At 44.8% G+C, this 15,744-nt stretch overlaps 1 protein-coding gene across 7 annotated transcripts in view; it reads right to left on the bottom strand.

Annotated features, from left to right (window-relative positions):
• hdlbpb (high density lipoprotein binding protein b) overlaps positions 1-15,744 on the bottom strand; it is a 118,804-nt gene that overhangs the window by 46,889 nt on the left and 56,171 nt on the right. For all 7 annotated transcript variants that reach the window (XM_048524155.2, XM_048524153.1, XM_048524154.2 and 4 more), the window contains one exon: positions 4,846-5,052. In XM_048524155.2, coding sequence (XP_048380112.1) covers positions 4,846-5,052 — 207 coding nt within the window. The remainder of the gene's footprint in view (positions 1-4,845; positions 5,053-15,744) is intronic.

Genomic DNA, 15,744 nt, shown 5'->3' with positions numbered 1-15,744 from the left:
CAGGTCAATGAAAGGCTCTGGCGAAAATGGAGAAAAAAGCCAGCTTGATTATCGTCACATGTACCTAGGTACACTGAAAAGTTTTGTTTTGCATGCAGTACAGGCAGTTCATACTATACAAAATGCAGTAGAGTAATAGAACAGAGCAAGGAATACAATGTTATGGTGGCAGAGAAGGTTCACAAGGAGCAAGATCAACATTAAGTTTGAAATTTGAAATCAGAAGTCTAATGTGTGGGGAAGAAGCTGTTCTTAAATCTGTTGGAACAGGTGTTAGCCCCACCACTGGAGGCCACTCATGAGAAACAGGACAGGAAGGTAAATCAAGATTATGCCAAGTTGACATGAATTTACAAACATTGACAAGGCAATAGGAAGAAATGCAATAAGGACGGTTGCAAACAGTTTTGAGGAGTTTGAGATTGATATTATTACATGGTTATTACATTTAAACATATCACTACATGAAATGCTACTCCAATACTGGTGGTAACATGGCATCAAATACTGATGCATAACTAAGAGAACACACTGAGTAATCAAACATAGCGCCAAGGAGAACAGAATGCCAAGGCACTGGAATGCTACTGACACACAGTATCAAAGCTGTAGGTGAAATCAACAATTACATCAAAGTAATGGACTGTGACCTACACGATGGAAGTCAACCTGCAGCATCGAGCCACTGGGGAAGCATGGGCTCAGCATGGTTCTCCTCATTGTTGATACTCTGATCTCTATCGCCCTGCTCCAGTTCTGGATGGGGAAGCTGTTCTGCAATCACTTTCACTGCACCTGGGGAGGGAGTGACACTGGCAGAATCCTGAGAGTTGAACAAAAGAAACAGGAGCAGGAATGGGCCACTCAGCCCCTCGAGCCTGCTCTGCCATTCAACATCACAGCTGACCTTTGGCCCCAACTCCACCTTCTTGCTCACTCTCTTGAATCTCTTAAATGTCTGTCGATCCTAGCCTTGAATATATTCAAGGATGGAGCATCCCCAACTCTCTCGGACCAAGAACCCAAAAGGAATTCACACAGTCAACTCAATTCTAGATGATTGCTCCTTTATTCTGAACGATGGCCCTGTGGTCTAGATGCCCCAACCTGGGGAAACAATCTCTCAGTGTCCACACGATCAAGCTTCTCCAGAATCTTACACGTTTCAATTAGATCACCATTCACTCTTCAAAACTCCAGAGAACGCCAGCCCAATGGAGGCAGAACGGTGGTGGTAAATGGTTGTTCAATGGGAGGATGAATCTGATTGGTCGCTGTAAGGCAGGGTCAGAAGGTGGAATGGAAGGGAGGAGATGGGGTTGGAAAGGGAGCCAGGGGATGGTGGGAAGGTTATTTGAAATTGGAGAACTCAATGTTGAGTCCTTTGGGCTACAGGCCACCTAGGCGGAAAATAAGGTGCTGTTCTTCAAATTTGCATTCCAAGTCGCTGCAACACAGGAGGAGGTTGAGGATGGACATATCACAGGGTAAATGGGACGGGGAGTTGAAATGGGCGATGACCTGTAGGTTAGGTTGGGTGTTACGGGCCAGGTGGAGATGCTTGGCAAAACGGTCACCTAGTCTACATTTGGTCTAACCAACACAGAGAAGACCACATTGGGAGCACTAGATGCATAGACTAAGTTGGAAGAGATGCAGGTGAAGCTCTGTCTCAACCTGGGAGGATGGTTTAGGGCCCTGAATGGAGGTGAGGGAGGTGGTGTGTGGGCAGATGTTGCATCTGTTACGGTTACAGGGGAAGGTACTGGGCGGGATCGAGTGATGGTGGGGAGTGTGGTGTAAACTAAGGAGCGGCAAAGGGACTGGTCCTTGCGGAAGGCAGAGAGAGATGGGGAGTAGAAGATATTCCAGGTGGTGGGGTCTAAATTGGCAGAAGTGTTTGAGATTGATATGCTGGATGCCGAGGCTGGTGGGGTGGAAAGTGAGGACAAGGGGGACCCTACTTTTATTATGTTTGGAGGGAGTGTTGGTGGTTAAGAGGTGTGGAGTGAGGAATGGAGAAGGCATGGTGGAGGGCTGTCTGGATGACAGAGGGGCGGAAAGCAGCGCTGTTTGAAAAAGGTGGACATTTGCGATGCTTGGGAGTGGAATAACTCCTTGTCAGAGCAGATGTGACAGAGGTGGAGGAATGGGGAAAACGAGATGGAGTTTTTGCACGGTGGGAAGAGGTGTAGTCTAGGTGGCTATTAGAGTCGGTGGGTTTATATTAAATGTTGGTCCGTAAACTGTCGCAGAAATGGAAACGGGGGCGGGGGGGGGGTCAAGAAAGGGGAGGGAGGTGTCTGAGATAGAAGTAAATCTGAGGGCAGGGTGTAAGTTGTTAGTGAAGTCAATGAACTACTTCAGCTCAGCCTGGCTACAGGATGCAGCACCAAAGCAGTCATCAATGTAATGGTGGAGGTGTTGGGAAACAGTACCGGTGTACGTACTGAAGAGGGACATAAACTGACAAACAGGCAGGTGTAGCTGGGTCCCATGCAAACCCCCTGGATTTGGAAGAAGTGGGAAGAATTGAAGTCATTAGGGTGAGAACTAGTCGGCGAGATGGAGAAGGGTCTGGATAGGTCTGATGGAGCGAAAGACCTGAGGGCCTGCAGTCCGTCCTCGGTGGCTACGGACATGCAGAGGGATTGAATGTTCATAGTAAAGATACAGCGTAGGGGGCCAGGGAACTTGAAGTTTCCAAAGAGGTGCAGGACATGATGTGTGTCCCGAATGTAGGTGGGGAGAGAATGGAGTCAAAGTAGGAAGAGAGGAGTTCGGTGGGACAGGAGCATGCAGGGACAATGGATCGGCCAGGGTTGTTGTGGTTTTTTTTTAAAATTCATTTGTGGGACGTGGGTGTCGCTGGCTGGCCAGCACTTTTTGCCCATCCCTAATGTGGATCCCTAATTGTGGATCCTGGGGAGCAGGTAGAACCGGGCATTGCGGGGCTGGGGGACTACAAGACTGGGGACAATGGAGGGGAGGTCACCGGAAGTGATGAGGTCACAGACCGTGTGGGAAACAGTGGTTTGATGGGCCATAGTGGGGTTGTGGTCAAGGGGCAGGTATGACGTGGTGTCGGAGAGTTGGCGTTCGGCCTCTGCGATATAGAGGATGGTCCTCCAGGTGACCACTGCCCCACCTTTGTCAGAGGGTCTGATAGTGAAACGGGGATTGGTGCAGAGAGAGTAGAACGTTTGGAGGGGGAGGGGTTAGAGTGGGTGAGCGGGGTGGAAAATTTGAGGCAATCAACGTCCAGTTGGCAGTTAGCAATGAAGAGGTCCAGGGTGGTTAAGAGGTCGGCAGTGGGTGTCCAAGAGGAAGAGGAAGGTTGGAGGCAGGAAAAAGGGTTCCTGGAGGGTGGTTCAGAGTCTTTATTGAAGAATGAAGCATTGCTGGTCTGTTACTTATGTGATCTGGTCTGAAATGGTGGTTGGCCTCATTTCTGGTTCTGCTTTGTGGTGGTTGGTATAAGGGGTCTATTTCCGCATGTTTATTGATGGAGTTCCGGGTTGAGTACCAGGCCTTTTAGGAATTCCCATGCGTGTCTTTGGCTGACCTGCCTCAGGATGGTTACGTTGTGCCAGTTGAATTGGTGGCATCCTTTGTCCGAGTGTATGGAAATGAGTGATAGTTGCTCGTGACTCTCGGTAGCTAGTTTGTACATAGAACATTACAGCACAGTACAGGCCCTTCGGCCCTCAATGTTGTGCCGACCTGTCATACCGATCTCAAGCCCATCTAACCTACACTATTCCATGTACGTCCATATGCTTATCCAATGACGACTTAAATGTACCTAAAGTTGGCTAATCTACTACCGTTGCAGTGATACCGTTGCGCTGTGATTCTTTGCAAGACAGTCCCCTCATCCCAAGGACCAATTTCTGTTCTAACACTTTCAAGCCAAGTATATCCTTCCTTAAGTATGGGAACCAAAGCTGTGCACAATACTCCAGGTGTGGTGTCACCAAAGCGCTGTAGCAATACTTTGGTCTTCAAATTGCACTTTAGGAAAGGGTTTAACCAAAATGATTGTCTAAGAATTTCTGGGGAAGGGATTTTTTTTTAAATCACCTGATTTGCAAAATATAAAATGAGATAGCTCAGGCCCTAACTTTTTCTTATCTTCAAACATGTGTTGCATTCCAGGTGCAATTTGATTGGTCAAATTATCAGGCTTGAAGCGAAACACATTTTATTCATACACTACAGTTAAAGTACAACAAAAGAAAGAAGAAATTGGAATAACTTATCTCTATTAGAAAGCTTAACAGAATAATAGATTATTTCAGTGCTAAACAGTAACTGTTCCAATATAGTAACATCCCACAAACACACCCTGGGCATAGGCAAATTCAATAAAATAGAATGTTTCACATGCAATTCTCAGTTCAAGAAGGGAAAAGCATCAATAGGGATCTCTGAGGGAGACAGAGTAGTAGGGAGAGATGTACTGCAGCTTCCAAACCTGGTTTCAAGGCCCCAGGAACTGCTGCTGTAAAACTAAAACTAAAAATCCTGGTTCTGTGGGAGCTCAACTCCAGCCACTCAGGCTGCTTCTATTGTTCCAACTTTAAAAAAACCCAAGGCTTCACAAGCTGCTTAATTTCTGGGCCCTGAAGCAGACTGCTCGCCACCTCTGTCTCAATCTCTCTTTAAAAAGAAACCAGAACAAAATACGAGGCAACAAAGTGTGAAGCTGGATGAACACAGCAGGCCAAGCAGCATCTTAGGAGCAGGAACATGCCGTTTCAGGCCTAGACCCATCATCAGAAATGGGTACTTCTTAAAGCCATAATATTGTCATAGCATGTCATTAGGGATCAGAACATTTACCTTAGCGTAGACCTGAGTCAGAGCTGGGCCAAGTTTGTCAGGCTCGCCTCGGAGAATGATGGTTTCAGAACTACTCTCCAGTGATGGCATTTCCACGGATACTCCGGTCACGTCCAGTATTTCCTGCAGAGTGTTACCTTTCGGGCCTATGATGTACTTGTGCTGAGATTTCTTCACCTCGACCGATATTGTTGTGGTTTTCCGTTTCTGCGGGCAGGAAGAGGTGAGCTGAAAACTGGCCACATGTCAATCCTAACACAAAGCAAGCTAAAAACTCAACACAGGAGAATATTTTAAAGCTTGTTAATTGGCCCCGCAGAGGCAATTTGCTCTACCATGCTGATTGGGGTTTTGCCACTCTGCCTTTCCGAATCACCTTTCTTGTCTGTACAGTGGAAGTACCATACTGCACTGACTTTCACTGGGCCTGACTAGGTACTGTGCAGCATCCAGAACTTGCATTTATACAGCACCTTTATCCTTGGCACATGTCTCATGTAGTTTCACAGGAGCGCTATTAATAAAGATTTGGCACTTAACGGAGATATTTGGACAGGCAACCAACTTCACACAGGCGCGTGGTTTAAGGAGAAAAAAAGGATTGGCTGAAGGTTTAGAATCCCTACAGTGTGGAAGCAGGCCATTTGGCCTATCAAGTCCACACTGAGTCTCTGAACAGCATCCCAATCATGCACATTCCAGGGCACTACAGGCAATTTAACACGGCCAATCCACCTACCCCACACATCTTTGGACTGTCAAAGGAAACCGGAGCACCCAGAGGAAATCCACACTGGCGCAGGGAGAATGTGCAAACTCCAGCCAGACAGTCACCCAAGGCTGGAATCGAACCCTAGTGCCTGGCGCTAAGAGACGGCAGTGCTAACCATTGAGCGACCATGCCAAGGAGGGAGTTTCGGAGCTTTTGGGGCTCCAGGCAGCTGGAAGCACAGCCACCAATGGCAAAATGATTAAAAATTGACAAGGAGAGGCCAGAATTGGATGAGCACAGAGATATTAGAGGGTTGTAGCAGCCTGACTTGCTGCTCACACTATACATGGATATGTGTACATTCAGCAGGGAATAATTAATCAGTGGTTAGGAGCAGGGGTCCCGGACAGCATCTCCATCCCATGGTACATGGTCTTCAAGTAAGGAAGCTGTGACTAACCTGGGGAGATGGCATTCGGAGGCAAAATAAGAGGGTCTGCATGACAGATGGGCAATGTAGGAAACTGGAGGCTGACATGGTGCATACCGGCAGTGGGATGTTGCTGTACAGACTAGAGCGGGTTAATTGTCTTACCTACGAGGGCAGTGAATGTAGAAGTGTGAGGAGGTGCTTTTGCAAGGATGAATATATGCAATTTGTTTGCAAATGCCATTTGGCTTGAGAATGTTAACCTGCTTCCTTCTTTAATTGAACGTGGGCAGCAGACCTTGAACTGCGTGACATTCTTGGCCGTTCCAAAGGCTGTTAAGAGTGCACTGGGAATGACAGGTTGCCAAGACCAGCCGATATTCAACAGACGTGGAGGTCTGCAGTGAGGACACAGGCCCTTCAGCCCAACTTGTCCATGCTGCCCAGTTTTCACAGTTTTAAACTAGTCTCATTTGCCTGCATTTGGTCCATATCCCTCCATACCTATCCCATCCACATATCTGTCTAAACATTTCCTAATTGATGAAACTGTCCTCGTTTCTACCACTATCTCTGGCACAACCTCGTTCCAGACATTCACCACCCTTTGTGTGAAATGGTGCCCCTCTGGATCCTTTGTACCTCTCCCCTCTCACTTTAAACCTATGCCCTCTAGTTTCAGACTCCCCTACTATGGGAGAAAGCTGTTGGCTATTCACCTTAGCCATGCCTTTCATGATTTTATGGACCTGTATGAGGTCAGATTCCTACGTTCCAGGAAAAAAAGCCTATCCAAACTCACCTTACAACCTCTCCTTAAAACTCAAATGTTACTTAATTAACCCGTTGTTTTTTGGCAACAATCTATGAAAGTCTATTATCAATTCCAGAGTTAAAAATTCATCAAAGTTAAATCACACCAATTGAACCTACATATCCAGAGCTATAATGGAATCTGTACCTAAGATGGTGCCATAAGTGGTGGCATAAACTTTTCACTTGAATACGTGACAATAAACTGAATTCAATTCAATTCGATGGCCTAAGACGTAGGAATTTTACAGCATGGAAAGAGGTCCTTCAGTGCATTGTGTCTGTGTCAGTTGTCAAACACCTAATCTCATTTTCTAGCATTAGGTCCACACCTTTGTACCTGCAACGTTAGACTTTTTATTTCTCTATTTCCTAAGATCTTGCAACTGAAGAAGCTGTACCTAGGTACCTCTGTGCCTACAATGGTGCTGTAAGTGACAACTTGTAAACTTTTCATCGTACTCATTTGAGTACATGTGACAATGAAGCTAAGTCTAATTCGTGCTTGCAATGATGTTTCAAATGTTCATGTAAATACTACTTAATTTTTTTTATTGATCCCGCATCTACCACCCTTTCAGAAAGTGAGTTCCAGATATTCCCACCCTCTGGATGAAAAATCTTTTCCTCAAATCTGCTCTAAACCTCCTGCCCTACACCTAAAATCAATGTTTGCTGATTATTGACTGCTCCACTAAGGAAAAAACTTCTTTCATATTTATTCTGTCTTTGCCCCTTCCAACTTTGTACACCTCACTTAGGTTCCTCCCTCAGCCTTCTCTGTTCTAAGGAGAACAACCCAACTGCGATAATCCTACAAGGCCCATGGGAAATCACTAATTAATTTCCTTGTGGAGCTCATTAAGTATGAGTTCCCTTGGTAACAGGCAATGGCTAGGCCAACTGCAACTCATCACCTGAGCCCTTGATAAAACAGACACAGGTAGCATCCCTACCTCTGAGTCAGGAGCCCCAGATGCACCATAACATCTCCGAGCAGGAAAATATAAAGCAGACCCAGAGGTTTCAGGCGGTCATGTCTTTCAATGAACGCTGTTAAGACTGTGACTGGCAGAAATTAGAAAGACTGCTGTTTGGGAAACTGGAGCCTAATGATGTGGATGAGGAGGATTGGACCCAGTACAATGAATGATAAAGTGGATCTTGATGGCTGTTGTAGTGCAATGGTAGCGTTCCTAGCCAGGAGAGTCCCATCTCCTCCAGAAATATGTGCTGGCATCTCCGAGCAGGTTGGTTAGAAACAAAATATGAAATAGAAGCTTTGTTCATGCCCAGGTGTCCTTGGCAGTGACCATCAACTCTCTTGATGCCTTTAGAGAGAGGGAAGTGGGCACCACAGAGGATACAGTGCTTTATATCTGTCTCCAGGTCCATTTTAATTTAGTCTCTTCCCTCTCCTGCTACGTCCCCTTCCACTTTTGATGGCTTGCCCATAATGAGTTTTGCTTGTTAAATATATAAATGGCTGCACAGGTGGGTTTATTGGAAGGTTAAAAGGGTACAATGCAAAAAAGAAAATCGTGGTGACTTGGGTGATGGGAAATTCGATCAGTTGTGCACAATGGCATTGTTGGATAGGATGGGGAATGTTAAAGCAGACAGGTGTTGGAAAGGGACCATGCAGTTTCCGTCAACGCTCTTGATACCTTGACGTGGGGGGGGGGCGGCGCACTGTGAGGGATATCAAGCTTTATTTCTCCCCTCCATTTTGACTTAGCCCTTACCGATTCTCCCTAATCCCTTCCCTTCATGTTTAATGGTTTGCATTGCCTACAATGGGCTGTGCTTGTAAATATTCAGTAGACTATATAGGTGAATAGTAGTGATGCTTAGTAGAAGTTAATAGAAAAGGAAGTTATGGTGATTTGGTGGTGGGAAAGTCATTCAGTTATGTGTGATAGTTTACAAAAGGAGAACGATAAATGAGAAAATAAGGAAAACACAATAAAGTAGACCCTTCCTTTAGAGGGAGGTAGACACTATAGGGGATACAGTGCTTTATTTGCTCCTCCGACTCCATTTTGATTTCACCTCTTCCTGCCGCCCCTGCCTGTCCTTCACCTTCGATGCTTTGCATTAAATATAACAGGCTTTGCTTGTAAATATCTGATGGGGGTTTACTGGTGGTGGTTGACAGTAAAATAAACGTCAAAGTGAATTGATGCTGTGAGGGAAAAAAAAACATTCAGTTGCATTTAGGAAGACTTCTGGATATATATTATAAAAGATAGAAAAAAGGGGACAAAAGGGGGGGGTCATTTTTGCTGATTGCACACCCATCTTCCACAGCTAGGTTCCTGCTCAAGCACCCTTGGATACATAAATACTCCTCACGCCTTTAGGGAGAGGTGGGCACCACAGGGTAATACAATGCCTCATCTAACTCCCTCCAACTCCATTTTGATTTAGACCCCTCTCCTTCTCCTCCTGATGGTCTGCACCGTTACAAGGGTGATTTACTGGTTAATAACTAACAAGAAAAAGAATCACGGTGATTCCAATATAAATCAGACCCACAAAAAGGCTGTGGTGGTGCAACAGTAGTGTTACTACCTCTGAGCCAGGAGGCCTGGGTTCAAATCACACCTGCTCCAGAGATGCGTCCAGAGTGGGTTCAGAAGAACAGGTTAATTAGTAAATATCTTAAAACAAAAACCCCCACGGGAAGTAGGCTGTGTGCATTAGCAGACAATGGGATACAAGGCCTAATGTGTGGGGATTGGGGTAAAGGCAGAGGAGAGCTCAAGCCCTTAAGTTGTTGAACTTGATATTGAGTCCAAAAGCTTTCTGCACAGCAATGATGGTATAGCGGTGAGCACAGCTGCTTTCCAAGCAATTGACCCAGCTTCAGTTCCACTCCCACTCAATTTGACAGGTCTCTTTAAATCCAGGTGTAAAATTTTTGGATGTTAACTTTGTTTCTCATTGCACGCGCATTTGCAGAGCAGAGTTGGAGATTTAATGTGGTGCAAATTAATGGAAATAAAGCAGTCACCGCTCAACAATGAGATTCTGCTGTCACCACTTACAGCTGGAGGATAAAATTGATAAAGCAGGCCAAGAGGGCTCTTGTGGTTTGAGTAAAATTAAATATCAAGCAGACCTACAGATGGGTCTGCTGAGCTGTTTGTCAGTTCTGACTCAATTGTTCTGGTAGCCTTTGTGGAGAGACTAAAAATACACAATGTTTTGAGACAATAGGATCTGCAGATGCTGGAGAATCCGAGATAACAAGGTGTAGAGCAGGGTGAACACAGCAGGCCAAGCAGCATCAGAGGAGCAGGAAAGTTGACGTTGCGGGTCAGGACCATTCTTTCTGAAGAAGGGTCCCAACTACTTTACTCTCATTAATTTGCTTTCTCGCTCCTCTGATGCTGCCCGGTCTGCTGTGTTCCTCCAGCTCCATGCTGCTATTCTTCCAGCTTGCGCTTAGCATCACTGGAGGTGTTGGGTTAGGGAACAGGGTGGTGTTTAAAGTGGCAGGCAACTGGAAGCTCTGGGTCTTTTTTTCTAGCTGGATCATTATCCACTTTGTCTGTCCAACTGTTCTCTCTCTCTCTCTCTCTGGGCTCTATCCCCACCTATGGTTTACTCCTTACCCCCTCCCTATTCTCTGCACACAAACTGACATTTCCGAACTGCCATCGGTTCTAAGGAAGGGTCACTTGGCCTGAAACATTAATTCTAATTTCTCTCCACAGATGCTGCCAGACCTGCCGAGTTGCTCCAATCTTTAAATCCAGTGACATCAGCAGTATGCCAACATCACTCCTACTTGCCATACTGTGTATTTTTATCATATTATAGATTTGATTGTGGGCAGTTCACAACGATGGAGCTATTTGAAATGTCCTAACCCAGTGATGTTGAAGAAAACAAGGTATACCTCTCACATTTGGAAGTCTAAAGAACTGGATTCAAACCTTTCAATCTATCACACAGCTGCTCCTCAATATCTTTGAGGTGGACCTTTTTTTTAAAACTCGTGGATGTTACATGCTAGGAGTGCAGACATGATAGCTGGATCTGTGAAAGAGGTACATAGTTTATCCCAGTCTCCTTGCTTCTGCCTTCAAACTTCAGCATAATTTCCTTCGCATTAACTTATCTTGGTCCCTGTTAAAAGTTGTGAACAAATCAGCTTGTGTGCATTCCAGATTTGGATTGCTCCCTGCGTAAATAAAAATTCCTCCTCCTTTCAACGGTTATTTTAAAACTCTGTCCTTTAATCTTCCGACCAGCAGCAACAGGTCCTTCCCACCTACACCCCTTCATAGTTACAAACACTTTTATTACATTTCTGCTTAATCTTCTTTGGCTTTAAAAGGAGGACCACCCCAGTTTCTCCAGTCTCGCCAAAGGCGTCTTCTGGAGTAACATCCAGTTCTGGTCTCCCTATTGCAGGGAGGATATGATAAAGCTGGAGAGGGTTCTGAAGAAATTTACCAGGATATTGCCAAGAATGGAGAGCTTGAGTTATAAGGAGAGGCTGGATAGGCTGGGACATCTTCACTGCAGCATAGGAGGTTGACGGGTGGCCTTATAGAGGTTTATAAAATCACGAAAGATGTAGATAAAGTGAATGGTTGGTGTTTTTTTTGCTATGATTGGGATTTCAAGATTACGGGACAGAATTTTAAGAAGTGAGAGGAGAAAGCATTTTAAAAAAGCATGGGGGCATTTTCTTTTTAACAAAGTCGTTCACGTGTAGAACGAACTGCGAGAGGAAGTGGATGCAGGAAAAGCTACAACATTTAAAAGACATTTGGATAAGTTCATAAATAAGAAATGTTTGGAAGGATAAGGACCAAAAACAGACAGCTAGTTTAGTTTGGGATTATGGTCAGCATGGACAGGTTGGACTGAAAAGTCTTTTTCTGTGCTATATGACTCTATGATTCTATCACTGAAGTCTCTCACGCCTGGTCCCATTGTCCACAATCTCAGTTATGTTCTGTTCCAGGCTTTGACATCCTAAGTCACTAACTTTTAGGGGGCAGTGTTTCAAATAAATTAGCCCAGAACATAAAGTATCACCCACCCATCATCACGCCCTCAAAAAAATCTATCAATTCCTAAAATGTGCCTCTGATAGTCCACGTGGTCACCATCATATTGTGAGAAAAAGTAATTAAACTCAAACTACCCGCAGACATATCCCCTGCTGACAGTAAGTCCATTTCTCCTGGTTGTGGCAAGCGTAAACACACAAAAGGGAGCTTGAATTTATCACTTTCTTCTAACGTCCCAAGCCCTTTCTGTGGTAAACCACCCCGGGCATTTCAACATCTTTTTAAGTTATGTTCAACAAGGGTCAGCACGGTGGTTCTGTGGCTAGCACTGGGACTCAGTTCAATTCCAGCCTTGGGCACCAGTGTAGAGTTTGCACGTTGTCCCCATGTCTGCGTGGGTTTCCTCTGGGTGCCCCAGTTCTTCCCACAGTCCAAAGATGTGCAGGTTAAATGGACTGGCCATGTGAAATGCAGGGTTACAGAGATAGGGTAGAGGTTTGGGTCTGGATGAGATACTCTTCAGAGGGTCAGAGTAAACTCAATGGGCCAAATGGCCTGCGTCAACACTGCAGGGATTCAATAATCACCTCAGGGTTCAGAAGCATTAAGCACAAGACTGGAATGATATAATAAAATCTACAGGATATAAAACCCATTGCCTTCAAACTTTGCTACTGAACCAGAGCAGCCAGCTAGCTAAGCAAACACAAAAGGAACTCAGCAGGTCTGGCGGTATTTATGGAGAAACAGAGTAAACGTTTCTTCAGAACTGAAGAAGAGTAATACGAACTTGAAACATTAACTCTGTTTCTCTCTCTACAGCTGCTGCCAGACCTGCTGAGATTTTCCAACATTCTCTGTGCTTGTTTCAGATTTCCAGCAGCGGCAGTACTTTGCTTTTAATTGAGATGTGCCTGCGTTTCCAAGCTACGTAGCAAGGCTCCACAGACACAATCACATAACAGCATCCTTTGCAGACACAACTATACAAATGGTGAAATTTGTTTGGGAATTCCTGGACTAAATTCTTTTGAACCAGCGTTTTTGTTTAAACTGTTCTTCTAAAATGCCAAGCTCCAACTTGCACTGGGTATATATATAACATGTTTGTGTCATAACCTCACAGGTCCTAGCGGAGTTTTCTGTTAATAAGCCTCCCCTGTGCAACTGTGCATTCACCCACACCATGCATACATATATGCATATACAGCCAGCCATCCTGTGGAAAATTGCAGGCACCACAAGGAACACTTCAGTAAATGTGGCAGAAGCATATCCAGTGACTTAGGTTTGCCAAAATGTTGAAATTGGTTGGTGCTTATGATGAAATCGCGAATGCACATGCCTATATGCAGGACAGCAATGCAAGATTGCACTGCACACATTTATGGTTATACAACAATGTCACCCAGCTTTCAGCAAGCGAAATTTAAGTATGGTTATGTAGGTAGCTAGAAAGCCCGCATTTCATTTGTAAACACCTACTCTCAGGACGATCAGTTAGCTCAGCTGGCTAGCGTGGCGTTCCGTTTAACACTGATAGTGCGGCAATCTCCATTCTGGCTCGGAAAGACCTGGCTCCTGTCTCCTTGCCCCATTCCCTCAGAGTGGGAGACAAAACATCACTAGCCAAAACACTACCAAAGAAAATGGCTGAGGATGAAGCTTCAGTTTCTTCAACCAGAGAGCTTGTGGCGGAGGCAGAATTCTCAAGACATGATAATTTCAACAATTTATCTGCACACTATTTGAATGCACATTTCCAACTTTGAGAATTGCTCCCTTGAAAATATTGACCCATTCCCTGTCCACAAAATGCTGTGGAATGGCCTAAGGTCACAAAAAGTATCGCATAACAGCTGGTTTGTAATTACTTCCTTTGAAATCTGTTACTTACCCAGAGGTAAGCAATGTCCTCACCACAGCTGTTTACCATGGCTCAAAAAAGGATTTGTATGCTCACAGGGCAAAACTACACAAAATAGTGGCAAACAGACTGATTCGGATTCATTGGTGAACCTCCGATTGTTACAGGGCTCTAGTTTAAAAATCGTTCGAAATTAATATAAGTTTTTGACTTAAGGTGAATCGGCTGGAACAGGTCCAATGGCCACCAATTGCATTAGCCCTTTGAGGCCACTTTTTTATTTATTCATTCATGGGATGAGGACGCTGTTGGCTGGGCAGCATTTATTGCCCATCCCTAATTGCCCAGAGGGTAGTTAAGAGTCAACCACATTGCTGTGGGTCTAGAGTCACATGTAGGCCAGACCAGGTAAGGATGGCAGTTTCCCTCCGTAAAAAACAGTAGTGAGCCAGATGGGTTTTTCCAACAATCAACAATGGATTCACAGTCACACTTCGACTCTGAATTCCAGATATCTTTCTTGAATTCAAATCCCGTGGCGGTTTTCAAATCCAGGTCCCCAGAATATTATCTGGGTCTCTGGATTAACAGTCCAGAGATATTACCACTTGGACATCGCCTCCCTATTTTCTCCCTTAAAAGGGAGCAAATCCCCTGAATTTCCTTGTACCTTCTGAAGTGAAAATACAACAGCATTCAGCTTTTTTGCTAAAATTCTCTCTTTAAAACAGCACCCCAATATAGATTGCAGAAACATATCAATGGAGTGATGAGTTGCCTTCCCTTCCCCCTCCCACCAACTACAAGACCCAGACAACATTCAGTCCCGTTCAACTCTTGGTCTCCATCTCTGGACCATGGCTCCTGCTCACAGTTGCTCTCCTGAATCTCAAAACCTTTGGCTCTGAGCTCCATCCTTCCAAACCTAATCCCGTTGGCTGCCAGGTGCTGCAGGATGGTCTAGGATCCAACATCAGAAAATCTCAAACCCCTCAACCAGCACTTCTTCCTTACGGGCAAAATCCTGGAATTTCCTCCTGAATGGCACTGTGGTTTAACCCACAACACACTGACTGTAGCAGTTCAAGAAGGCAGCTCATTAACACCTTCTCAAGGGTAATTAGAGATGAGTGATAAATGCTGGCCCCGCCACATCCCACAAGTAAATAAATAAATAAGAGCAGGGTGGAGCAGCTCTGATGAAGGAGTGGACTATGGAGTATGTAAATAATTACAGTTTCACAAAGAAATTCCAAAACATGGATTGTCATATTTAAACGATGTTCAAACATCAGTATCTAACACACAAACTTATTTAATAAATAATAGTAAGCTGCTTTATTGCTGTTTTCTTACTGGCATCCAGGATTACAGTAACTTTCAAACGTTGAAATTGAAGTTGTTTCAAAAAGTAATTTGGAAGACTCAACATCATCTGCTCTAACGCACACACACACACACACACACACACACACACACACACACACACACACACACACACACACACAGAGTGCCTTTCCTATTGCAACCTGCCATTATTTGATCATCATTTCTTGGTCACATCTTCCTGGTGTCACCATCAGCCATGGCTCAGCAGGGGTGTGGGGTGGGGGCACCCCTTGTCTCTGTGTTGGAAGATTGAATCTGTAACTCGCACCCAAGGAGCCTAAAGCATGTAATCTAGGTTCATACCAAGGAGACGAGCTGATGTCTGGAAATTCACGAGGCACTTATCTGTGGGAGGTGCTTGTATACACTTGAGACCACTGCGTGGGAGGTGCTGGGAGAATCTCGTTTCTGTTGCCCAAATCTTAAACCCATATCTCCTTATTTGTATACCATCAGCGAAAGGGAAAACACTCTCCTTTGTCCACTTGTACACCTTTACCAACTCTCCTATCAATCTCTTTTACTGCATGGAGAACTTCTCGCAGTTTCTCCAAACTAACCATGTAGCTAAATTCCACCCTTAGAACTTTGCCCATCCCCTCTCAAAGACCATCGTAACTTTCCAAAAATGTGATGACCAGATCTAGATGCAACA

Source organism: Stegostoma tigrinum, chromosome 45 (assembly GCF_030684315.1).
Source record: "Stegostoma tigrinum isolate sSteTig4 chromosome 45, sSteTig4.hap1, whole genome shotgun sequence".
Classification (NCBI taxonomy): Eukaryota; Metazoa; Chordata; class Chondrichthyes; order Orectolobiformes; family Stegostomatidae; genus Stegostoma; species Stegostoma tigrinum.
This window is presented reverse-complemented; position numbering and strand designations above follow the sequence as displayed.